Genomic DNA, 26,157 nt, shown 5'->3' with positions numbered 1-26,157 from the left:
AATTTTCATACAAACACTAAATTCATCAGTTCAGTGACTGAACTCATTACAGCTGCCATAAATGATTTAATTGTTGACAGTTTTTGTCATCTAGTGTAAATATGCCAAAGGTTTTTGAGGTTTCCAGTTTCTGCAGGTATGTCATTTGAAAATATTGAATTGAACGTACATAAACACGCGTGATCTGCTTAATGATGACAGTCTGATGTTTATCTGCTCCTCTTATTTCATTGCATTCATCCATCCACTCAGACGGAATATTAAAGACAAGTGTGTGTGTGTGTGTGTATCTGTGTGTGTGTGTGTGTGTGTATGTGTGTGTTTGTGTGTGTGCATCTGTGTGTGTATCTCTGTGTTTGTGTGTGTATCTGTGTGTTTGTGTGTGTGTTTGTGTGTGTGTATCTGTGTGTTTGTGTGTGTGTGTGTGTGTGTGTATCTGTGTGTTTGTGTGTGTGTGTGTTTGTGTGTATGTTTGTGTGTGTGTATCTGTGTGTTTGTGTGTATGTGTGTGTGTGTGTGTGTGTGTGTGTGTGTTGTGTGTGTGTGTGTATCTGTGTTTGTGTGTGTGTGTGTGTATCTGTGTGTATCTGTGTGTTTATGTGTGTGTGTGTGTGTGTGTGTGTTTATGTGTATCTGTGTGTTTGTGTGTATGTTTGTGTGTGTGTATCTGTGTGTGTGTGTATGTTTGTGTGTGTGTATCTGTGTGTGTGTGTGTGTGTGTGTTTGTGTGTATCTGTGTGTGTGTGTGTGTGTGTGTGTATACAAGTTTAGCTATACTTGTGAGGACCAAGTGTTGAGAATCAACCTGTTCTGTGAGGACATTTCTGGTTGTGAGGATCTTTTGGGTGGTCCTCACAAGGGAAATAACATATTAAAGGATGTTTTATTGAAAATGTAAAAATGCAGAATTTTTTTTGTGAGGGTTAGGTTTAGGGGTAGGGTTAGGGTTAGGGTTAGGGGATAGAATCTATAGTTTTACAGTATAAAAACAGTGTGAGTGTGTGTATGTGTGTGAGAGAGAGAGTGATATATGTGCTGTAACACAAGTGTCCTTCTACACATGTATGTTCACACTTCAGTCATGTTCATATACTTTTACCAAAGATTTATACCTTTAAAAATGTTTCTAATTAACTTTATCTGCAAAAAAATAAATATTTTAACATGTTTATATTTAAATAATTTTATACAACAAAGACTAAAGGTTTGCATAGCATGCAGACATGATTTTAGTAATGAGCTTTCACAGAATGAGTTTCATTCTGTGTCATTTGAGTCATCATTGAGTCTGTATCATGTATTTGGCGCCATCTCCTGGTGGCCATATGTAACATTGTGCTTCATGTGGATTATCTAATGATCTATACATCCGATTACCCTGTGTAGGGGCTCATTTGAAATATAATCACCTCCTTTAAGTAATGTGTATGTTACTTTTAGTAATGTAGAAGTTATAAGCAAAAACGCGGCATATAAGCAACACCATCATAATTGTCAAAGACATATACTTAACTATTACTCACTATATTTTTTTGTCTGTGAGTAAAACAAATAGGCTGTTTGTATTCTACTCTTTGAGAGCTTTCCAACAACGTGTGACACATGGCTACTTGATCAGTTTGATGTTTTTACTGATTGCAATAATATGTACAGTGCAGTTTTTTTTTTAAATAAATGATCAAAACGGAACACTTCTGATTTGTCTGCAAATTTCAAAGCACTTGTTCAGTTTTGGTCATAATGTCTACATGCATTATAAATTAGAGCTTCTAAGCTTTCAAACGATACCTATTTTGTGTTGGTGAAGACTGTAGTTATTAATATTTTGATGATTATTTTTTTCTTGTGGCAGCAGGCCCATCCGAGCTTAAAGGGTTAATGTTTGTTTTAATGTACCATGATTCATTGTGATTAATCACAGAAAACTGTGCGATTATTTAGTTTTTTTTTAAATAATCTATTCACAGCCCTAGTTATTATGCGAGAAGAAAGAGACTATGGAGTCTCCAGAAACAGAAGACTTCCACCTCTGGTTTGCATCAGACTGCCATTAACCCATTTATTTCATTTCTATTTTTCAAATAAATTAATGGACATGAAATATTGATTTACTCTGAAATTGTTATTTTGAGAAGAAAGAGACTACAGAGTCTCCAAAAACATCTGATTTCCACCTCTGGTTTGCATAATAATATAGTCTAGCCCTCTCTCTCTCTCTCTTCCAGCGCTGATTGCCATTGGTCAGTACAGCAGCACTATAGAGACGGTGGACGCGGGCTGGTGTAAGGAGATAACAGACCAGGGTGCCACACAGATCGCCAAGAGCAGCAAATCTCTGCGTTACCTGGGACTGATGCGCTGTGATAAGGTAAAGATCAGACATCATGACGTGTATGATATTCAAAGTGTAATCTGATATTCTATGTCAGTGTTCATCTGGAGCTGTGAGCGGATGATACAGATGCTGTTTGTGGCACTCAGGGAGGAACAGATTGGCACTCTCACGAAGAGCCTTTTTCCCAGGATCAGCAATGGTCATCAATTAAATAATCGTAGTTTTTCTGCATGCCGTTCGTCTCGTGCACGGTCAAACCTTTCAAAGCATACTGTTTTGACTATGAGCCCATACGGATTTAAGAAAGAAAGTAATACAGAATAAAGAAAGTCACACATCATGTGATTCAGATGTTTATCAGCTTAGTGTGTTTGCATGTAAGTTTCTGTTGATTAATATTAGAAAGCAAACATTGATTAAGCCAGATTTCACTTTGTGTTTTCTTTTTTGGTTCAGCACTGTTTACAAAATCACAGTCCTGTGATAAATCCAGTTTCTTTCAAATCAGCTTCCCATGTTGTTAATCCTCCCATCTTTTCATTTTCTCATTTGGATTTCGGAAGCTGTAGAAATCAAAGAGTGCTCAATACTGCTACTTTCACATTGTTTACTCATTACAATTATAACAGTCATGAACTCACTTTCATGTCACGGTTTTCCATTTCAAACACATGTTAAAGTTTCAGTTTGAGTGCAATTTGTGGCATTTCCATTCATTTAGCTGTGATCTGGAGACACTTCACAGATCGCTCTGATTTGCCCTCTGGTCAAATGAGATTCGACTGAAAGAACACTATTGATCCAAACCAACACAAATAATCAAATCAATTCATTTACGCTTCTCTCTGGCCGAGTCTTTGATGTGGAGTGAAGTGAAAGATGAATGCGAGAAAGCTAATTTCTTCTTATCAAAGAGAAATCTGGCCATTTTAACAAACACTTGTCCAAGAACAAGACATTTTCCTCTGATCGACTGCAGGTTTGGTTGTCAACACAAGGTTCTTGTCACTTTCAACTGAAGTTTGTGAAGCTTAAAGATACTCATAAATTAGTTAATCTAGTAGTTGTACAGTAGTAGTTACCTACACTACAAGATACTAACAAAAATAGCTCGCCACAAGGCTATTTATCTTTATAAATATTCAGAGCCATATTTTTATAAAACAAATCACAAAGGGTGTTTTTTGAATGAATAAACAATTATCATAATAAGGTTGAGATCTTTAAACTTCAGCAGATACATTTGCTCTAAATACACACACACCAGATTTTCCACTAAGAAATTTTGGTGCCTGCCAACGTTTCCGGGAATGAAAAAGTTTGCCGGACAAATTGGAAAATTTCTGTGTTTATTTGGCAGTGTAAACACGATGGACTATGCAAAATAATGCGATACAGGCTAATTTATGACACATTCAAGTCAAATGAACGGTAAACGTTTTTTCTTAAAAAAAATAAATAAATTTAAAAAAATGGCCGTTATGGAATTAGCGTCTAATTTAAAAAAATAAAATTCAACAGTGGGGCAGAACTAAACAGCAATTTGCCACATATGTTTTCCTTTATAAATATTAATTAAAATAACAAATCGTTTGCTTGTGTCATATCATTTCTCTTGGCTAATTTCCTTGGCCATTTCCTTGGGTAATTCCTTGGCTATTTCCTTGACAAATTTCCTTTGCTCTTTCCTTGCCTAATTTCCTTGGCAATTTCCTTGGCTAATTTCCTTGTCTAATTTCCTTTGCTCTTTCCTTGGCTAATTTCCTTGACAAATTTCCTTTGCTCTTTCCTTGGCTAATTTCCTTGGCTATTTCCTTGGCTATTTCGTTGGCTAATTTCCTTGGCAAATTTCCTTGGCTCTTTCCTTGGCTAATTTCCTTGGCTATTTCCTTGGCTAATTTCCTTGTCTAATTTCCTTGGCTAATTTCCTTGGCTATTTCCTTGTCTAATTTCCTTGGCTATTTCCTTGGCTATTTCCTTGACTATTTCCTTGGCTAATTTCCTTGACAAATTTCCTTTGCTCTTTCCTTGGCTAATTTCCTTGGCTATTTCCTTGGCTAATTTCCTTGGCTCTTTCCTTGGCTAATTTCCTTGGCTCTTTCCTTGGCTAATTTCCTTGACAAATTTCCTTTGCTCTTTCCTTGGCTAATTTCCTTGGCTATTTCCTTGGCTAATTTCCTTGGCTAATTTCCTTGGCAAATTTCCTTGGCTCTTTCCTTGGCTAATTTCCTTGGCTCTTTCCTTGGCTAATTTCCTTGGCTATTTCCTTGGCTATTTCCTTGGCTATTTCCTTGGCTAATTCCATTGCTATTTCCTCTGCTATTTCCTTGGCTAATTTCCTTGGCTAATTTCCTTGACAAATTTCCTCGGCTCTTTCCTTGGCTAATTTCCCTGGCTATTTCCCTGGCTATTTCCTTGGCTAATTTCCTTGGCTAATTTCCTTGGCTAATTTCCTTGGCTATTTCCTTGGCTATTTCCTTGGCTAATTTCCCTGGCTATTTCCCTGGCTATTTCCTTGGCTAATTTCCTTGTCTAATTTCCTTTGCTCTTTCCTTGGCTAATTTCCTTGACAAATTTCCTTTGCTCTTTCCTTGGCTAATTTCCTTGGCTATTTCCTTGGCTATTTCGTTGGCTAATTTCCTTGGCAAATTTCCTTGGCTCTTTCCTTGGCTAATTTCCTTGGCTATTTCCTTGGCTAATTTCCTTGTCTAATTTCCTTGGCTAATTTCCTTGGCTATTTCCTTGTCTAATTTCCTTGGCTATTTCCTTGGCTATTTCCTTGACTATTTCCTTGGCTAATTTCCTTGACAAATTTCCTTTGCTCTTTCCTTGGCTAATTTCCTTGGCTATTTCCTTGGCTAATTTCCTTGGCTAATTTCCTTGGCTCTTTCCTTGGCTAATTTCCTTGGCTCTTTCCTTGGCTAATTTCCTTGACAAATTTCCTTTGCTCTTTCCTTGGCTAATTTCCTTGGCTATTTCCTTGGCTAATTTCCTTGGCTAATTTCCTTGGCAAATTTCCTTGGCTCTTTCCTTGGCTAATTTCCTTGGCTCTTTCCTTGGCTAATTTCCTTGGCTATTTCCTTGGCTATTTCCTTGGCTAATTTCCCTGGCTATTTCCCTGGCTATTTCCTTGGCTAATTTCCTTGGCTAATTTCCTTGGCTAATTTCCTTGGCTATTTCCTTGACTATTTCCTTGGCTAATTTCCTTGGCTATTTCCTTGGCTAATTTCCTTGGCTATTTCCTTGGCTAATTTCCTTGACTATTTCCTTGGCTAATTTCCTTGGCTAATTTCCTTGGCTATTTCCTCGGCTATTTCCTTGGCTAATTTCCTTGGCTATTTCCTTGACTATTTCCTTGGCTAATTTCCTTGGCTAATTTCCTTGGCTATTTCCTTGACTATTTTCTTGGCTAATTCCTTGACAAATTTCCTCGGCTCTTTCCTTGGCTAATTTCCTTGGCCATTTCCTTGGCTATTTCCTTGTCTAATTTCCTTGGCTATTTCCTTGTCTAATTTCCTTGGCTATTTCCTTGGCTATTTCCTTGGCTATTTCCTTGGTTAATTTCCCTGGCTATTTCCTCAGCTATTTCCTTGGCTAATTTCCTTGGCTAGTTCCTTGGCTAATTTCCTTGGCTAATTTCCTTGGCTATTTCCTTGACTATTTCCTTGGCTAATTTCCTTAGCTATTTCCTTGGCTGATGACTATTTTCCTCCGATTTTGCTGCCAAAGTGAAGTCAAATGTGTCCAGTTTTTCTCTATAACTTGAGATTCACATAAGCCTGATGTCCTTCTCTCCGGGAAGGTTTTAATGCGATTCTGAAGTAAGAAACTTCACTGCAGGCACACAAGAAGGTTATAACGCAGGCTGCTTATGTTAGTGTGCGGGATAGTCGTGGATTAGGACTCTGCAAGCTTCGGGAAAGTTTAAACCTCCATGGCTGATATAAATGCATGGCTTCATACAGTACACTTGTGGCATCAATAAAAGGGGTTGCTGATGCATCGTGCTAATATTTTCACCAGACATTGTGTCCGACAATGTTTGAATTTGTCAGACATTAGGATATTTTAACAGTCAAATTTCGGTAATTACCAGCTAACGGAAACCCTGACACACACATACACAAAAACAAAAAAACTTGAATACGCCCTAATTTATATCAGTTATACCAGAGTTAAAAGAGCATTTAATGAAATATTTTGCTATTAAAAGGAAGACATAAATTCCCATACGGAGTCAAATTGGTTTTTCGAATCAATTTGCATTGACGACACTACAAAAAAAAAACATTTTCTTAATTTGTATCTTTGTCTTGTTTCCCAGTATAAAATCTAAACATCTTTAAAACAGCATAAATGTACCTAAGACATGAAAGTGTGTAAGATGTAAAGACTTTATGAATTTAGCACTGTGGACTAGAGAGTAAAGTTTCATTAAAACATTTTTCGCACTTGCCCCACAGACATTTTTAGTTTTTCTAATAAATTGACCGACTCCGTTGTCTTGCTAAGGTTAATTTCATAGCTAACATTTTATTATTCTAAATACACACAATTAAATAATATTTTCACACTTTTTTTTTTGTTGTTGTTGCATAATTTGGCAAAATTACAGCTTGATTGGAAATGACGGCCAATAAAAAGTGATATTTCCCTTGATTTTTCTTAGATCAGTCTCATTTCATCTCAAGCATGCTCTTCACTGACACTTTTTCCCACTTGGTTAACAAGAACACTGACATTTGACAACTTTATTAGTGGCAAAAAAGTAATTTGTGTTGTGGAAAGGATGGCGCAACTGTAGGACAGTTGTGATTTTTTTAAAAATTGATAGAAATAATTTTCACACAATAAATATTGAAATGGTTTATATTTATTTCACTCACTGTTTAGATGATCATTGTTTTAAACATGTAATAATTAGTATTTCTATAATTGATTTTCATAGTTTAATATTAAAACTCTGGGTCTGAAGGCTAAAACTGTCAAATGTGTGCATTAAAAGCGTTTGAGAAGCACCAGAAATAAAGGCCTGGTAAAAAGTTTTAAAGTGATCTTCGTATTACAAAAAGAAAAATGGACATGATATAGCTTCTTAGGTTAATGTATCATGTTTAAACTCCTGAGACCCCCGCGTGACTGCTGTGTGCATTTTCCATTTCCCGTTTTATTTGCAACTAGCAGCACCTTATAAACAAGTGAAAGATTAAATAATTTCTAGAGCATAATAGTTTTCCTAAAAATTGATGTCTATATATGCTCCCTTGCTCCCTATTTAGTGAGTGACTTAACCTCCAGTGTGCTGTCTGTCTGCACTGATCTCAGAACAGTTTGAAATGCACCTTATTTTCATCCTAACTCATATAAAGCCTCTGGAAGACACATTTTTCAGCTTTTGATGAACCCATTTATTCTCAGTGTGATAATACACAGTAAATATATTAATGCATTTATTAATGTTAATGAATAGAATCATATTTTAACAAAATAAAATATAACAAAATGTATATTAAAATGAAGTGAAATGACCCACAGATGTGTTAAAGTTGAAAGTTATTCAAAATAACAAACATGTTTTTTCTACATTTGAGGAAATGCAGTGCCAGTGTACACGTATGTGGACATCATGTTTATCAGCACGCTGATGCGTGACAAATGAACGAATATTAAAGCAGCATATCAAATGAAACTAGAGACTCTACTCTTTACAACCAAACAGGTTTCAATGAAAAAACTTAAAGAGATTTATTACCAGAGGCACTTTTGTTGACTGCAATTTTAGGAGCGCTTCACGGAAATCAACATCATGTTGTTGTGTCACATGACTCGGTGCGGCAGAAGTTTAACCCTTAAATGACAGTCTAGAGTCTTGTGAACAGTATTCAGTCGGTTTTTATTCATTTAAATTATGCATTGCATATAGCGAAGCCAAAATACAACGTCCATGCATCTGGACACGGGGTTGCACAAGATTAATATTGAAGCTGTAGGTCTGAAGGCTAAAACAGTCAAATTTGTACATTAAAAGCATTTGAAAATTACCCCAAAATAAATGATGAAGGCCTGGTAAAAAGTTTCCAAGTTAGTTTTAATGTGACCTTCATATAACAAAAAGGAAAAAGTTTAAATTTGTTAGTTTGAATAAAAATCAACCCCTGGTGCATGAAATTGCACAGTTGAAGGAATGCCCATAAATGTATTTTGTCGTCTTCCATTGATTTTTATTTTTATTTATTTATTTTGTTGGATGGAAAATCTTATAACAAGGGTAAAAAAAAAAATACATAAAAATCTGCCAATACCAGAAGACCAAAGTATTTATATTAAAGATAGATTGTCTGAAAATGTGTCCAAATGTCTTGCTCAATTTTGCTTCTTAGGTAAATGTATCTTTTTTTAAAGGACGTTAAGATATTTTTAAACAAGACAGTTTTGCCGTCCAACACTTCTACTCTTGGAAAAAGAAGTGAAGTTAAAGTTATTTACTCGTAAACACTGGAGTATGTTCTGACCTTGAAGCAGTACATTGTGTTGCAATTTGTCTCTCAGTGGAAACGAGCAGTAATGTGTTTTTGGGATTATATCTGGAGAATTTTACATTGTTGGTGGGAAACTCCAGCTCATTTCAGTTGTGTGTTTACAGGTCAACGCACATAACCTGTGAAAGTTGCTTTGAGATTTACACTCGCTCTCACAGGTCTGTTCTCCCTCAGCAAAAACATCTCACAATGTTTGGTCTTGCAATGAAAGCCAAAACAGACCACCGTGTGCTTCCTACAGCAGCTCAACACAACTTATCACACTTTTACCCCAGTAACAATTTGCCTTGAGGAGAGAACATATCATCGCTGGGAAATCTCACCGGAGGATTGGGAAAGGGTTTGGATCTCCTAATTGGAGCGTTCCCTTTTGAATGTCTCGGCTCACGTCCATTAAAATATGAATAAATATGAGTAGAGTTGAGTGATTTGAACAGCATCAGCAAGAAATGAGACAAAAACAACAATGTTGAGCGGCAGAAGAAGGTTATGATGTTACTGGAGGAGGAAGAGAAGGAAAGAGAGGTTTTAAATGAATTAGAAACAGAGTGTTCAGAGAGATCATATGTAAGCACACATACTGCGTCTTATTCACCAACAACCCAGCAATCTGGTTTAACCGGGCACAATTTGCGGTAAAATATGTACTGTCAATCTTTTCAGCACAAACACACTAAATTTGGATCATTATAGGTTGTGCTTTATTCACAGAATTTGTCTGGCGCAGTTAATGTCGCTCCATTTAAAGCAGAATTTCACTTAAAGGGAATGTGCTGTACTTGTATTTTTTTCTATTGATCTTGGCAGCACTAATTAATCAAATTATGATCAAATGAGGGAGAAGAGTGATATAACCAGACATATACTGTACATATGGAATTTTGTAGTAATAAATAAGAATTTTTTTAGTTGTGTCCCAAATTTTGACTATATTTAGGTCATTTTTCAGATGCAATTTCATGCCTGAGGGGTTGATTTTTTTTTTTATTATAATGAACAGATATCATGTTCTTTTATTTATGTATTTCTTTTATTATTATTATTTGTATTATTATTTATCATTTACATTAAAGCTGAATTGGAAACTTTTAACAAAGGCCTTTTATGTTCAGATTTTATTGTTTTAGACTTGTCCCAGACCCAGTCTTTCAATTTTAAACTATTTTAATCCGTTATAAAAATACAAATAATTAATTACTGTCCCTCTGTTGTGCCGTCATTTCCACCACACCAAACAATTTTGCATCTAATTAAGTTTGTTCAAATGTTAGTATGCTTCTAAACAAACTGGACAAAAGTGTCAGTGAAAAGCATGCTTGAGATAAAAATATGAGACAAAACATAGAAACATCAAGGGAAATATCATTTTTTATTGGCGTCATTTCCAATCATGCTGTAATTTTTGCCAAGATACGCAAAAAAGTGGGAAAATATGATTTAATTGTGTATATTTAGGATACTTAAAATGTTAGCTATGAAATTAGCATTAGCAAGACAAAGGAGTCGGTCATTGTATTGGAAAAAAATAAAATAAAATAAAAATATAAAACATTAAAAATGTCATTTTCACAAGCGTCATTTCCAGCACAGAATTCTATTAAACACACACAGAATTTGAGATGTGCTTGAAATGACACTGTGGTGGGAATTTTCATGACTTTCAGAATGAAAAAAAAGAAGAAAAAAAATAAATAATTCAAGTCCCAAAGTTAAAAAAAAAAAATTAATAATAATAATTGTTTTTACAGTGGCAAGTAAAAGTATGTGAACCCTTTGGAATTACCTGCATTTATGTATAAATGTATCTTAAAATCTGCTTTGATCTTCATCTAAGTTACAGTAATGAACGAACACAATCTGTATTAACTAATAACACAACAAATATTGTATTGTTCTTGTACATACTGAATACATCATTCAAACAGTCACAGTTTAGGTTGGAAAAAGTAAGTGAACCCCTAGGCTTATGATGTCAACAAAAGCTAATTAGAGTCAGGAGTTGGCAAACCTGGCATTCACTTAATTATACCTGACTGGACGTGTGGGTTAGAGCTACTTTGACTAATAAAAAGCACTCAAACATTTTTAGTTTGCTGTTCACAAGAAGCATCTGCTGATGTGGACCATGACTCACAAAAAACAGATCTCAGAAGACCTACGTTCGAGAATAGATGATTTGCACAAAGCTGGAAAGGGTTACAGAGTTATCTTGAAGAGCTTAGATATTCATCTGTCCACAGTTAGACAAACTGTCTATAAATGGAGATGATTTAGTACTATAGGTACTCTCACTAGAAGTGGCCGTCCAGTCAAGATGACTCAAAGGGCACCGCAGAATGCTCAATTAGGTAAAAAAGAACCCTAGAGTGACAGATAAAAACTTGAAGGAATCATTGGAACTGGTTAACATCTCTGATCATGAGTCTGCTATACGGAAAACATTAAACAGGTATGGTGTCCATGGCAGGACACCACGAAGGAAGCCGCTGCTTTCCATCAAAAACATTGCTGCACACCTGAAGTTTGCCAAAGACCACCTTGATACTCCACAACACTACTGGGAAAATGTTTTGTGGACTGATGAAACTAAGGTTGAATTATTTGGGAAGAACACACACCACTATGTATGGCCTAAAAAGGGCACCACATACCAACATGAAAACATCATCCCAACGGTGAAGTACAGTGGAGGGAGAATCATGATTTGGGGCTGCTTTGCTGCTTTGGGGCCTAATGCCATCATTGAGGGAAAAATGAATTCCCAAGTTTATAAGATATCCTACAGGATAATGTCAGGGTGTCTGTGTGCCAGCTGAAGCTCAGTAGAAGGTGATGCAGCAGGACAATGACCCTAAACATCGAAGTAAATCCACTACAGAATGACTTCAAAAAATGAAAATCCACCTTTTGGAGTGTCCCAGTCAGAGTCCAGACCTTAACCCAATAGAGATGCTGTGGAATGACCTCAAGAGAGACACCAGACATCCTAAGAATATGATTGAGCTGAAGCAGTTCTGTAAGGAAGAATGATCCAGAATTCCTTCTGAACGTTGTGCAGGTCTAATCCGCAGCTAAAGGAAACGCTTGGTTGAGGTTATTGCTGCTAAAGGAGGATCGACCTGTTATTAAATCCAAGGGTTCACTTACTTTCTCCACAGCACTGTGAATGTTTAATGAGATGTGTTCAATAAAGACATGAAAGATTATAATTGTTTGTGTGTTGTTAGTTTAAGCACATTGTGTTTGTCTATACTTGCGTCTGATGAAGATGAGATCACATTTTATGAGCAATTCATGCAGAAAACCAGCTAATACCAAAGGGTTCACATATTTTTCTTGCCACTGTATAATGTCACCCACATATTTGCCAAATATTTTTTTCCAAAATGAAATATCACCAGTAAAAGCCAGAGTTTAATGCAACTAGAGATTACAGCATCAAATTCGGAAAGTTCTTTAAAAAAAAAAAAAGAAAAAAAAAAAGTCTATTCTCAATCACTTCAAGCAGGTTTCATCCTGTATGTGTTTTTTGTTTTTTTCACATGAGGATTTTTTGGAGACTTTTAACTCATGGAAATATGACCTGTACTGAAAATGTTTTATCGTGGTAGGTAGGTTGCAGGCAGCTTTAGTACTGCAGTAAATCTGTGTCTGTTTAAGTCTGAGCTCAACTCAAGCACTGAGACTCACACACTCCAACAAACCTTTTTAAGTATTAACCATCATACTGCGTTTGCTTTGAGCTCAGTGCAGTATTTTAACTGAGGAATGAGTGTGTGTAAAGACTTACTGTACCCACATCATACATTTAAGTTTTAAGAAGTGAAATAACAAAAACAACAGGTGTTTTTACAAATCTAATGCGCTGTAATCAGAGAGACGTTTAATGACGTGCGATGAAGGAACATCAAAACGCTCGACAGGGAATATCTTGTGTGAATCGTCTTCATTTGACATCATATTAACTGCAATAGAATATGTTTGACATGTTCTGAACCACACGGACCAAATCTCTTCTGTCCTAGAACACAACAACAAGCGATGGCTTGTCAGAAAATATTACAAAGTCCTCTGATCCAAACACTAAATTCTTTGACTTATATTAGAAAATAAAAATCATCCTGGAGATGTAGGCCTGCAATTGTTTAGATCACTCTGAAACATGAAAAGCATCAAATCTCGAGTGATATCGCCGCAGGGATGTCCTTGGCAAAATACAATGTGCTCAATTTAAGATATTGCAGAATCTGTGTTTGGTTATAAAGCTTCGTTCCCTACCATAAACGTGTATACTCAGACTTCACATGCATATGTCTGCATATATCTTTCATCTCGTAAATGAGACAGCCAGTGTGTTTTTTATTTGTTTTTAGCAAATCAATTTCTTCTATCATCCATGGCTAAACTTGAAGTTGTAGCTGCACTTGACATGGACTTTCAAGCTCAATGCATGAAATAAAAGCCTTTTTTCAGTAATGATGTATTGCATTGTTTTTTGTTAAGCAAGCATCACTTATATATATATATATATTTAGTGTTAGTGATTTAGACAAACCTCTAAGCCTGAGTATTAAAATGTGGTGCATAGTAATACAACGTTTATCCAACAGATATGAATGACATGAAATTCTTTAGAAAAATGTAGTTGAGATTTTTTAATTTCATTAAGTTAAATAATTTTGCATGAATGCAGCATTGCATGTTCATGTTTTTCTGCATAAAAGTTCATGACTGATTAAAGCGGAGGCCATTTAAACAGCATCTCCACATGTGAATGACACTTTTGCCATTGTGCATGATCAGAGTTAAAGGTGGAAAGTTTGAGCTGTTTCCCTGAGGACGAAGACTAATTATTTTATTATTTTATTAAGACTAATTATAATTATTATACATCTGTACTCTCTCAGAATGTGTGTCAGATTAAAGACACAAACATTTGAATGTTTTGAAAGCGTCACAGTGTCTCAGTGCTTAACATTTTTGGGGGAATCAATCTGAATATGAGAAAGTGTTTTGAAAAACATTACATCACTTTTAACCCTCCTATGGTATTTGGTCAATTTTTACCAAAATAACTTTTTAAATATAATAAAATGGTTTCCTTTATCTGAGCAGTACAAGACATTGGCTATCTGAACACACACAAAAAATTGGATGTGATTCGATAAGTCTAATTATAATTGTATTTATTTATCACATGTTATACATTTGCACATATACAGTGAAATTCTTTTTTTTTTTTTCACATATCCCAGCTAAGCTGGGGTCAGAGTGCAGGGTCAGCCATGATACGGCGCCCCTGGAGCAGATAGGGTCAAGGGCCTTGCTCAAGGGCCCAACAGTGGCATCTTGGCAGTGCTGGGGCTTGAACCCCTGACCTTCTGATCAGTAACCCACAGCCTTAACCGCTGAGCCACCAGTGCCCCCCTGTGGTCGTTAAAAAAAGCGTCGCCTTTGGTTTTCGCGGTCAGAATTGACCGACCATTGAAAATGAATGGGAAAGACCAAAAACATAGCAATTTTTTTTTTAATCTGTCAAATACAATCAATAAATCAGCCACAATGCAGAAAAAAGCAGACAGAAATTACACGGTGAGAATCTAAACCATCCTCAGTGCAAAACATACACACACAAACACACACACAAATGAACTGGTGAGACTATAACACAGACCTTTTTTTTATTTTATTTATTTATTTTTTTACATTTGTCAAAAACACCAATAAATCAGTCACAATGCTAAACACAGACACTCAGAAATGAAGGGTTGATACGATAATAACACACACACACACACACACACACACACACACACACATTTTCAAAATACATTTTTACTGTAGAAAGTTTGAAATTGCAAAATGTTTACTCTGATTCTTCTGTTTTATACTCTAATTTTCATAATTTTGCAGTTTATCTCTGTTACTTGATGTTCATTTTCTTGACATTATTATGCATTTACTTTGAGTTATAAAATGTTTATGTTTGAAATAAATTATTAGTTGAAAAATGCTTATTCTGTGTCTTCTCTTTGTAACACCATGGTCAGGTATGATTGCAAGCGTAATTACATTAACTGCAAAAACTGACACTTCAAATCAATTTTAAAATGATAAACTTTGACAAATAATAGTTTAATAATGTCTATATATATATCCAAATGTATATCTTGTGATAAAATATAAAATTAGGTTACAACAAGTCATCAGACTACACAGTATGTGACTACAGTCATCTACTGGCTGTTACTGGCATGACATGGTGTTCAACTCATGTTATTCATATTTTGTTCACCAGATGGAAGCAATTTGCCTCCAATTTATGTCACATTCTTATATTTTCTTCATGTTTCAACTTATAGAAGTGTAGGTTCTGAAATTGTTAATTTTTCTCAAAAATTTGCTTATTTGTATATGCAAATTAATGGTACAATTTAGAAATGTACATGTAAATAAGATCAAAATAGCATAAAATCCCAAAAGAAATTCACAATTTTATTGTTCTTCAGGAACAAAAATGGTATTTTCATCGTCATCATCATCAAATTACACATCTAAACCTTCCGGTCAAAAATGACCGCGAATACCAAAGGGAAGTGCCGTTTTTCAGTACCATGGGAGGGTTAAGTTATGTTAAATTATGAAGTATTGATTATCTGCTTGTGAAAATGATGTGATCCTTTATAGGATAAAGGGAATGTATGAAATGAAAAATAAACCTGTGTGTGTGTGATTGTTTTGGTTGCAGGTGAACGAGGAGACCGTGGAGAGACTGGTTCTGCAGTATCCTCACATTGTGTTCAGTACAGTGATGCAGGACTGTAAGAGGACGCTGGAGAGAGCCTATCAGATGGGCTGGAGCCCCAACACGTCCACTGCATCCTAACACACACAAACATACATGGCTGCAGAATCATTAACCTTTATTTTACTTTCTTTTAAGAAACACCATTATGCAGCAGAAACATCAATATAGTGCTGAAGTCGTTTGAAATGAACATGTATTTACACTAGTCGTGAACATTTAGGAGTTATTCTGATGTAACATGCAGCAGTGCATTTATCTATAGAACATTTATAACATATTGAGTGAATCACATGAAACCTGTCGAGAACATGTCCAGATCATATTTCACCCCAAAAACAGAAGAATGAAATAAGAAATTATATTTTGCATCAATAAAATGAAGCCTATTGTTAGTAACATTAGCAATTAAACTTATTTTCCTCTCAAATTCTCATTACCAGAATGCATCCGGGAGTTTTACTTTTAAGTTTTGCATTTTGATTTTGTGTCAATAAAATTAATTCTATAGCTAGTAACATAAAAAAATTGTTTGTTTTGTTTTTTGCATTTTGGCATTATTTTCATGACAATTAAGCACAATTCCTCACAAATTCATAATTTCCGCAATGTGTTCTGACGTTTTCCTTTTTTAATTTGAACATACATACATATATATATATATATTGCATTACCAAAATTAAGCCTATTGTTAGTAACATTTTGTAACATATTGTTAGGCAATTAAAATATTTTTATTAAATTTGAATTACAGAACTAAATACTAAAATGATGTCTAAATAGTTTACATAATATCTCTCTTTTTAAAAAGTTTTTTTTTTTTTTTTTTTTTTAATCTCTGTGTCCTAAAAATCTGATTCATTTTCATTAAACAGATTGTAATATCTTATTTCATCCCTTTGATTTTAGGTTGAAACATGGCCTGAACATGTTCATATTTTTCGTGACATTCACTTCTTTAGTCAGTTTGGTTTGTTATTATGCAGAAGAAACATCAATAAAGTGGTGGAGCCATTTGAAATGAACATGTATTTACAGTAGGAGTTATACAGGAGTCATTCTGATTTAACATGCAGCAGTGCATTTATTACGATTTTTTTTGCAATGTGACGTTATTTTCATGGCAAAAGCATTTCATTCTCATTACTGTAATGCATCGGTCCCCAAACCACTAGCATGATGTTTAAATACTTTAGAGTTTAAATAATACATCATTATTTTTTGGCATACAATAATGAAAATTCTGGTCCTAAAAATCGGCTTCATTTTCTTATTTCTTGCTTTAGACATGTTTTATGTGATTCATCCCTTTAGACATCGGTTTAGTTTGTTAATAGTTTGGTCTTTGTTCAGTTAAATACAATGCACTTTCATTAGAAGTTTCTCTCTCTCTCTCTGAAGAATGACATAAAAAATACTCAAAATGACTGTTTGAAGAAAATGTTTAGACTGTTTGCTGATTGGCCATGAAACTCTCTGGCATGTTGAGTTTAACATTTGGAGACTGTGTTAAGAGTGAGTTAGACTCTAAATATTTCTGTGTAAATGCTCGAGTCTTGCGAGAGTAAATGTTTTGAAGAATGTGATCATGACTCAATCAGCACCGATCAGAGCGTATATGTGTCACAGTATGTGTATGCGATATAGATATGTAATGCCTTCTGTTGTTGATTTCGTTTGAAGATAACGTTGTTTATTTTCGTGATACTGTAACCAGTGGTTTGGAGTTGGTTTTGGATGTTTAATGATGATGTAGGATTGTTTTGTTTTGTTTATTTTAAGGAAACTCATATACACCATATGGAATTCTGCATAACCTCTGAATATTTGATGATGCCGGGCTGTGATGTATTCGCCTGGAATGTAACCAATGAGAGCAGTTTGAAGTAGAGCAGTTAGTTACTGTACTCATCTACCCGTCTTCTGTTCCACAACTTGCCTGTGATGTTTTCTCGTTCAGACGACCAGGGTATTTTTCTATGCTATATAATAGCTGATGCCTGTAATAGCGCTCGCACTGTCACACGTGAAGGGAACGAAGACTTTAGTTACAGCATTCTCTTTTACTGTTCTTGAATCAATTAAAAAACACAGTTATACTTCACTGGCTCCTGGTGTCATTTGAATCAACCAAGTGTCGTGTGTTGGTGTGTTTGGAAAGATATAAGAAAGTTCACATGAAGAACATCTCATTTGATGCTGAAATGCCAGGCATTCATAAAGTTTTACACATGCCACACTGCTCAATGGTTCATTTATTAAATATTGTGCTTCTAGCTCCGAATAAAAGTGGCAGTACGCTTGGCTCAGTTTAACCCTTTAAGCTCTGAAGGTGTTTTTTTTATGATTTCCTGTTTCAGTGGCATAGCCAAAATTAAGGCTTATATCTCGACAAAATACAAAACAAAACAAGGAGGGTCAAGTGTTTGGTTATCACTGTTACTGATATGTTCATGATATTGATTATGATACATTCTGAGACTCTCAGCCTAAGAAACTGCTGAAAAATCACACACAAAAACAGTTGAGCCAAAATTTGTATTTTCTTCTTAATTTTCTTATTTGACATTATATATCGCTGGGTTTAAATAAGGCAGCTCTGAAAAACTGCACAATTGTTTTGCTCCCAATCATGTCAACTGTATCTGAGAAATATGTTGTGTTGATACGACAGCGATTAAAAGTTATAGCATTAAAACAAGTAATTTATCATACTGTCCAAAAATGTCTCCAAACAAATAAAACATAATAATTGTACATAAGAACTAATTACACATGCAAACACAACAATGACCAAAGTTTTGCATAGCATGCAGACATGATTTAATAATGAGATTTCACAGAATGAGTTTCATTCTGTGTCATTTGAGTCATCATTCAGTCTGTGTCATGTATTTGGCGCCATCTCCTGGTGGTCATATGTAAAATTGTGCTTCATGTGGATTATCTAATGATCAATACTGATCTGATTACCCTGTGTGTGGACTCGTTTTAAATATAATCACCTCTTCTAAGTAATGGTTAATGTTATATGTTATGTTCTGTTTATTTTTCGTTAAGTTAGAAGCGAAAACGCGGCATACAAGCAACACCAACCTAATTTTATTATTTAGACATATACTAAGCTATTGCTGCTAACACTTTCTATGAAGCCTGTATTTATAATGCATTACAAGGGCATTCTTAATGCATTCAAATGTATGCATAATGCCTTATAATAAACCTTTAATATGTTGTAGTGTTATACTATGTTAATAGTTCAAATATGAAATAATACTTATCTATTTATGGTTATATCTTTTAAGAGTATACTGCATTATAACACCTGATCAACACCACGTTTTTCCCGCATTTAAGTTATAATGTATTATAGGTCTCATAGTTATAATGTATTTTAAGTTTCATATTTTGACATTGTTTATTTAAGATCAAAACCTGGACAATATCTTCCTACAACTTATGGGTGGTCTTTTACCGCTTTTAAGTCAAACGACAAATGCAATGTTTTCTTGTAAACATCCAAAAGGCTTTATAATGTGTCATAATACTTTATAAGTGGTCTTTGTCTGCTTTAAATAAAGTAATAAAAGCTACAGTGTCTCTTCTTTTAAACAGCCATAAGATAATATGAAGTGGTTATAAGACACATTTGTTTTGAACATTTTTATTGTAATACTTAGAAAATAAAATATTTTATAAAATCAACAAAACCACATAGCATTATTTCAAATGTAAAAGAGTTATCAGCTTAAACATTAAAATGATCATTGGCCTCAGAGGAAACACTCAAAATGATCAAAGTAACAGCTCTACTAAATGCCAGGCACTGGCACTGTAAATGATGGATTTTTACTCATTTGCGTTCTGGGAATGTACAAAGTCACAAGAAAGTTTATTATAAGGCATCAGGCATACATTATAATGCGTTAAGAATACCCTTATAATGCATTATACTGTAAATACAGGTTTCATTGTGTGCTACAATGCATCGTAATCTTAATTATAACCACAAATATGTTAAGTATTATATCATATAATAACTATTGTTACATTTATTTATGAGAAAATACAACATGTTATAAGGTTTATTATAAGGCATTATGCATGCATTATAATGCATTATAAATACAGGCTTCATAGAAAGTGTAACCCTATCACTTGCTGTATTTTTGGCTGGTTGTATTTTACTCTTTGAGAGCTTTCCAACAACATATGACACATGACTATTTGATGAGCTGATGTTTTTGCAGATTACAATAATATTACTGTGCAATTATTATTTTTTTTTAAATATATATAAATTATCAAAATGGAACACTTTTGATTTTCTGCAAATTTCAAAGCACTTGTTCAGTTTTGGTCATAATGTCTACATGCATTGTAAAGTAGAGCTTGTAAGCTTTCAAACGATACCTGTTTTGTGTTGGTCAAGACTGTAGTTATTAATATTTTATTATTATTATTTTTTCTGGTGGTTTTAATTCCACAGATTTCCCCCCAAATGCAAATAAAAGTCCACAAGTTCCGTGTGGCACATCTGTGCTGCATTATAATGTGAAGCTACATTCAGCACTTCCTGTTTATCATGGAGGAAATGTCTGAGGAAGTACTGTAAGTTGTGTCTTTGGCTTCCTCACACATATTCTAATTATCTGACAAAAGGTACCATGGCATTATCATGTTTTGGGGAAAGGATACTATAGTAATTCCATGATTCTTTAGAGAGACCTTTTAAAATAACTTGAGTATCTTGTAAATATCATAGCGGATGAATATGGTAATGATTTAATACCATGGCATTACTAATGTTTTTTTGGAAAGTTTACAATGGTAATAAAATGGGGTTAGACCTATTTGGACAGACTTTTGAACTACCTAAGTGTAAAAACCATGTTACATAGATATGAGAATCATTTTGTAACATAGCATATATCAATGTATCATGGCATTTCCCTGTTTTTGGAAAGGGTATCTTGAAAATATAATGCTTTTACAAGTCTCACGTTGCCAGACCGTGATCAAAACGGCAAAGGTCTGGACTGTATTGCAGCTTAAATTGGCCAAGATCCGCACGCTTATACGGGAAGAGCCGTCTGACATGTAAAGCGATCAATCACAGTCGGTTTTGTCATTATGTGCCGTTTAGGGGCGGGGTTATCTGATATATGTCATGCCATTATAGAGCATGTAGTCCAAACATCTAGAAGACAATTAGCATTTTTGAGCAATGAGCTCAGGATATTATAATTGCAGTTTTAGATTTATAAGCAACATAAGGTCTGTGGTGAAAAGTACTTAAAGAGACTTTCACATTTTGCTCTACAACATAAATTATACACAGTCATACCTCAAATGTGGGTTTTGAAACTACTGTGCGTTTTAAAAATGCATTTTGCTATAACAATGCAAATTAAGGACTACAACTACCATCAGCATGTGTGAGCAATGTGCTTTACGAAATGGATGACTGTTGTAGTCCTTTTTTAGCAACATGCATTTTTTTATGCTTCAGAATCCAGGACTGAGGTATGACTGCGTGCAATTTATGCCCATGGCGAATTAGCCTTCCGGGTTTGCCTACAAGTTGACGTCACAACTCTTTAAAAGACCGACATGGGAAGAAAATGAAATCATAATTTCACATATGACACAGCAGTCTCCATGAATGATTGCACAGAGAAATAGTGGAAAAAATGTGTAGAGAATCTTAAGCACAGCATGCAAGACCTCAGTATAGACATAACTAAGACAACAAAGCAGAATATGCACTTCTGCTCATGGATATCCACTGTACTTGCTACTACTTGCCTTACATGAAACTTTGAGTATCTTTCAAAGATTTCATGTCTTTAACCTGGCAAACTATGGCAAATCCAGTCATTATCTTATTCTAAAAAATTGCTTGTTGTATCATGGAACCTTGTAAGCACGATTCTGTTTCAAGACAGAATGATCAAATAGTCCTGTGTGCGTCTACTCAGAGAATTAGATGAAGACTTGAGGAAAACTTGATAAAGCATATTCCAGTTTTGTGTGCAATATGCATCAGACGGTTAGTGCACAGACTGTATATTTTGTAACTGATACCTTGACATTCCAAGTAAGTTTTTTTTAACCTCAATCCCATCTCTTCCAACAACAATATATTTCTATTTTTAAGTTTGTACTTTAGAGGTGTCTTCCTCTGTTTTGTGTATTAATGTGTGTGATGGCGTGAATCTGATGCACTTTAGGGTCAGTTCAATAAGACGCTGAATCCCCTCAAACTGCCATGAGAATCAGCTGGTACTTTAGAGGACACACCATTCAAGGTCATCAAACTGAATGTAGAGCAACAGAAACAGGTTTGAACAGGTGCATCTGTTCGTCTGCACACAGTATGTTTTAAATGTTGTGCTTCAGAAGACCATTTTCAGTTCTGTGTTTATTTCCATTTATGATGCATGGTTTAGATGAAATGCTAAAAGAGTTAGTCTCAAGAAACCTGTCAAGAACATGTCAAACTTTGTATTTAGAAAACTAAGCTTCATTTTAGGAACATTGTTGCATTGTAGTATTTTCATGACAATTATGCATATTTTTTTTTTTTTTTTTTTTACTGCACTACAGTAAAAACTGGTTGTATTACAGTAATTAAAATGAAGTAATAGAAATATTACAAAAACAATGTCAAAGCAGAAAATGTTAATGGCCCTGAACAGAGAATTTTATTTATGCAAAATATAATTTCTTTTAATTTTGGAATAAAATATTTCCTGCACATGTTTTTATGAGATTGATCCCTAAGTTGATATCACAGAAAGAGACATTGGAAAACATTGATTTTGAGATGTCTGTAAGATGTTTAGGGTGTGTGTCTTTAGTGGGTGCTTTGCATATTAACCTCTGAACACCCGAGCATGACTGCTGTGTGCATTTTTTATTTGTAACTAGTAACCCCTAATAAACATGCAAAAAAATAAACAATGCTACAGCAAATAGTTGCCAAAAAAATCAATGTCCACATATGTGGACGTTCGGACTAAGTTGTGACATTTTAAATAATACCAACCTATAGAAAGTCCGATTTCTCTTATTATTATTATTTTTTTTTAATCAAATTGTTTATTATGTTTCCAGAAGTGTTGGTTATTCTTGTTTTTGAGATGTTACAGACATAACATCAAAAATTAGCATAATTAATTCTGATTTAAAGTAATGTCCAGCATCATCCAATCACTGTCAATCATGTTAAAATAAAATGATACATTATAAATTCTGAATCTATGTACTGATTATCATTGTCTCATGTCTGTCAAACATGTTGAGTGATCCAAACATCATCTGCAGCCTGAAACTGAACTTTTGATCAGATTTTAGGAGTGAATGCACTTAGCTGCATAGAGAGCTATAGGATGCTCCCTTGCTCCCTATTTAGTGAATGACTTAACCTCCAGTGTGTTGTCTGTCTGCACTGGTCTCAGAACAGTTTGAAATGCACCTTATTTTCATCCTAACTCCATATAAAGCCTCTGAAAGACACATTTTTCAGCTTTTGGATGAACTCATTTATTCTCAATGTGATAATACACAGTAAATATAGGATTTCTTAGGAAAAATGTGCTAAAGTGCACATTAGTGTACATCGTGTTTAACAGCGTGGCGTTTCACGATAAATTGCTCAGTTTTTTTAAATGTCATATCGGATGAAACTAGAGACTCTAATCTTTTGACTCAAACAGGTTTCAATGTAAAAATGTAATTAGGTTTCTTACCAGATGTAGTTTTGTTGGTGTTTCTCCCAAAGACAAACTCCGCTGTGGTCAGCGCCATGTTGTTTTGTCACACTGAAAGTTTAACCTTTTAATGGCAGCACAGAGTCTCCTGAACTGAGATCAGTAGGTTTAAATTAATTTAAATTATGCATTGTGTAAAGCAAAGCCAGAATACAACATCCACACTTGTGTACGCGGGGTCTCGGGAGGTTAAATATGCCTTTGTTTCCTGTCTGAATGAGATTACTTTGACAGTTATTGTTGTAACATCATCACAGATTTATATTTCATCTGCGCTATACTGGTTTAGAAAGTAACAATGAAAACAGTGTTATAATTCTCATGAGAACTGCAGAGAGACAGTCTGCTCCAAACCACTGCTGTTCAAATGTGTAGTGAGTTCATGGACTGACATTTGACCCCTTGACCTCCTGGGGCAACTGACTGACAGTGTTTCAGTGTCTTCACCTGATGAACTTTAACCCTTGGACACCCTCATTAAAGACCAGGCAACAAACTAGATGAGCTTGTGCCTCGTGTACACTGACTAAACATCTCTCTGCTGTCAAAGTCAACAGATTTCAATGACTCTGATGTTGTGATCATTTCATAGACATTTTTTATCTGTTTCTGTGGCATTAAATATAGTCTGCTGAAAGATGTGCTTTAATTTCTATTTTTATTATCTTATGCACATGATCCACAGGCCTGTTTGTTAACATTACTGCCTATTGTCACCAAATTTAATTAATGTTGTCAAATAATACGTAATCGGAAAAGTCTCCAGAGACTCCTGCTTCAAAATTTGGCCGCCTGTTTTATGACAGAAATGTTAAAGAAAGAGTAATTTCAGCAATTGTCAATACACATTCTGAATCTGAACTTTAGCATGTAGTAGTGACGCACAGACATGTCCAATCGTGCAAATTTCATTATAATTTTCCTGGCAAGGGTTAATGCACAACATCCATTTTAAGTCCAAAAAAGTGACAACTTTGATTGATAGATTATCCATTGTTTACGTATATTTTGTCCAGTGAGAATTATCATTCATGTTGAGCTGTGGCTCAGGTGGTAGAGCAGGTTGGCCACTAATTGCAGGGTTGGCAATTCGATTCCTGGCCCACATGACTCCACATGCCAAAGTGTCCTTGGGCAAGACACTGAACCCCAAGTTGCTCCGAATGGCAGGCTAGCGCCTTGCATGGCAGCTCTGCCGTCATTGGAGTGTGCATGAATGGGTGAATGAGTCACAGTGTAAAGCGCTTTGGAACCGTTAAGGTTAATAAAGCGCTATATAAGTGCAGACCATTTATGCAGAGACTCTAAACTATACAAGGCCATACAGACTAAAATACACTCTTTTATTGTATTCAAGCTTCACACTGCATTGATTGTGACAAACATGTGCATTAGTGAAATATTGATTAGGCTGTTGATCTGTTTCAAGTCCATATTCACTTTGTGTTCAGCTTTATCTGTGAAGGTTAAAAGCGTCTGTTTGATGTCTGAGGAAAAACCTTCAGAAAGAGATTGATTTCCACAACTGCCCGGCTGAATATTTACATCTCTAAATATTCATGTGGTCATTAAACTCTAAACGGGTTATCAAAATCTCATTGCAGTGGCCAAAAAGGAAAAAATGGCATGCTTGTTTTCAAAAACATCCAAAAGTTTCCTCATGGAGACTTAAAAAGTGCTTTATCACCATTAGGCCAAACAGTTCTGAGCACTTCCACTTGAACACGTTTTTATTACTGTACGATTACCCTCCTGAGACCCTGTGTACACATGCGTGGACATTATGTTTTGGCTTCACTATACCATATGCATAATTAAATTTCATTTAAACTGACTGATCTCAGTTCAGGAGACTCTGTGCTGTCATTAAAAGGTTACATTTTAGACGTACCGAGTCATGTGACAAAGCAACATGGCGCTGATCTCAGCATAGTTTGTTTTTGGGAGAAACGGCAACAAAACTACATCTGGTAAGAAACGTAATCACATTTTTACATTGAAACCAGTTTGAGTCAAAAGATTAGAGTCTCTAGTTTCATCCGATATGCCATTTAACAAATTTGAGTGGTTTATCACGAAACAGCATGCTGTTAAACACAATGACCACATTCGTGGACTGTAGGCTCATTTTCAGTTAAAATATCCAATATTCACTGTCTGTGTATTATCACACTGAGAATTAATGGGTTCATACAAAAGCTGAACATTTTTGCTTTCAGAGGCTTTATATGGAGTTAGGATGAAAATAAGGTGCATTTCAAACTGTTCTGAGACCAGTGCAGACAGACAGCACACTGGAGGTTAAGTCATTCACTAAATAGGGAGCAAGGGAGCATCCTATATCTCTCTATGCAGCTAAGTGCATTCACTCCTAAAATCTGATCAAAAGTTCAGTTTCAGGCTGCAGATGATGTTTGGATCACTCAACATGTTTAACAGACATGTGACAATGATAATCAGTACATAGATTCAGAATTTATAATGTATCATTTTATTTTAACATGGTTGACAGTGACTGGATGATGCTGGTCATTAAGCCCCGTTCACACCGCCAGCAACATCATGTGAGCCAGCTACACCATCCAATTCATTTTCAATGAGAGCACAGCAACCTCTGGCAACACGAGCTGTCGTGGCCGTTATTGACAGAGATTGCCGTGGAGAGCGACAAGACAAGTTGAGAAAATTTCAACTTTATTCAAA

The 26,157-nt window shown here is 35.1% G+C and overlaps 2 protein-coding genes across 3 annotated transcripts in view; one reads left to right on the top strand and one right to left on the bottom strand.

The window, feature by feature from the left end:
• Positions 1 to 17,783, top strand: part of LOC127414560 (F-box/LRR-repeat protein 17-like) — a 353,014-nt gene extending 335,231 nt beyond the window's left edge. The window contains exons 9-10 of the mRNA XM_051652672.1: positions 2,226 to 2,368; positions 15,623 to 17,783. Coding sequence (XP_051508632.1) covers positions 2,226 to 2,368; positions 15,623 to 15,760 — 281 coding nt within the window. The 3' untranslated portion in view covers positions 15,761 to 17,783. The remainder of the gene's footprint in view (positions 1 to 2,225; positions 2,369 to 15,622) is intronic.
• Positions 1 to 26,157, bottom strand: part of LOC127414591 (fatty acid binding protein 1-B.1-like) — a 932,240-nt gene that overhangs the window by 230,825 nt on the left and 675,258 nt on the right. The gene's annotated exons all lie outside the window — the stretch shown is intronic.

Source organism: Myxocyprinus asiaticus, chromosome 24 (genome assembly GCF_019703515.2).
Source record: "Myxocyprinus asiaticus isolate MX2 ecotype Aquarium Trade chromosome 24, UBuf_Myxa_2, whole genome shotgun sequence".
Classification (NCBI taxonomy): Eukaryota; Metazoa; Chordata; class Actinopteri; order Cypriniformes; family Catostomidae; genus Myxocyprinus; species Myxocyprinus asiaticus.
The sequence above is the reverse complement of the archived record's forward strand: the minus strand, read 5'-3'. Positions and strand labels throughout refer to the sequence as shown.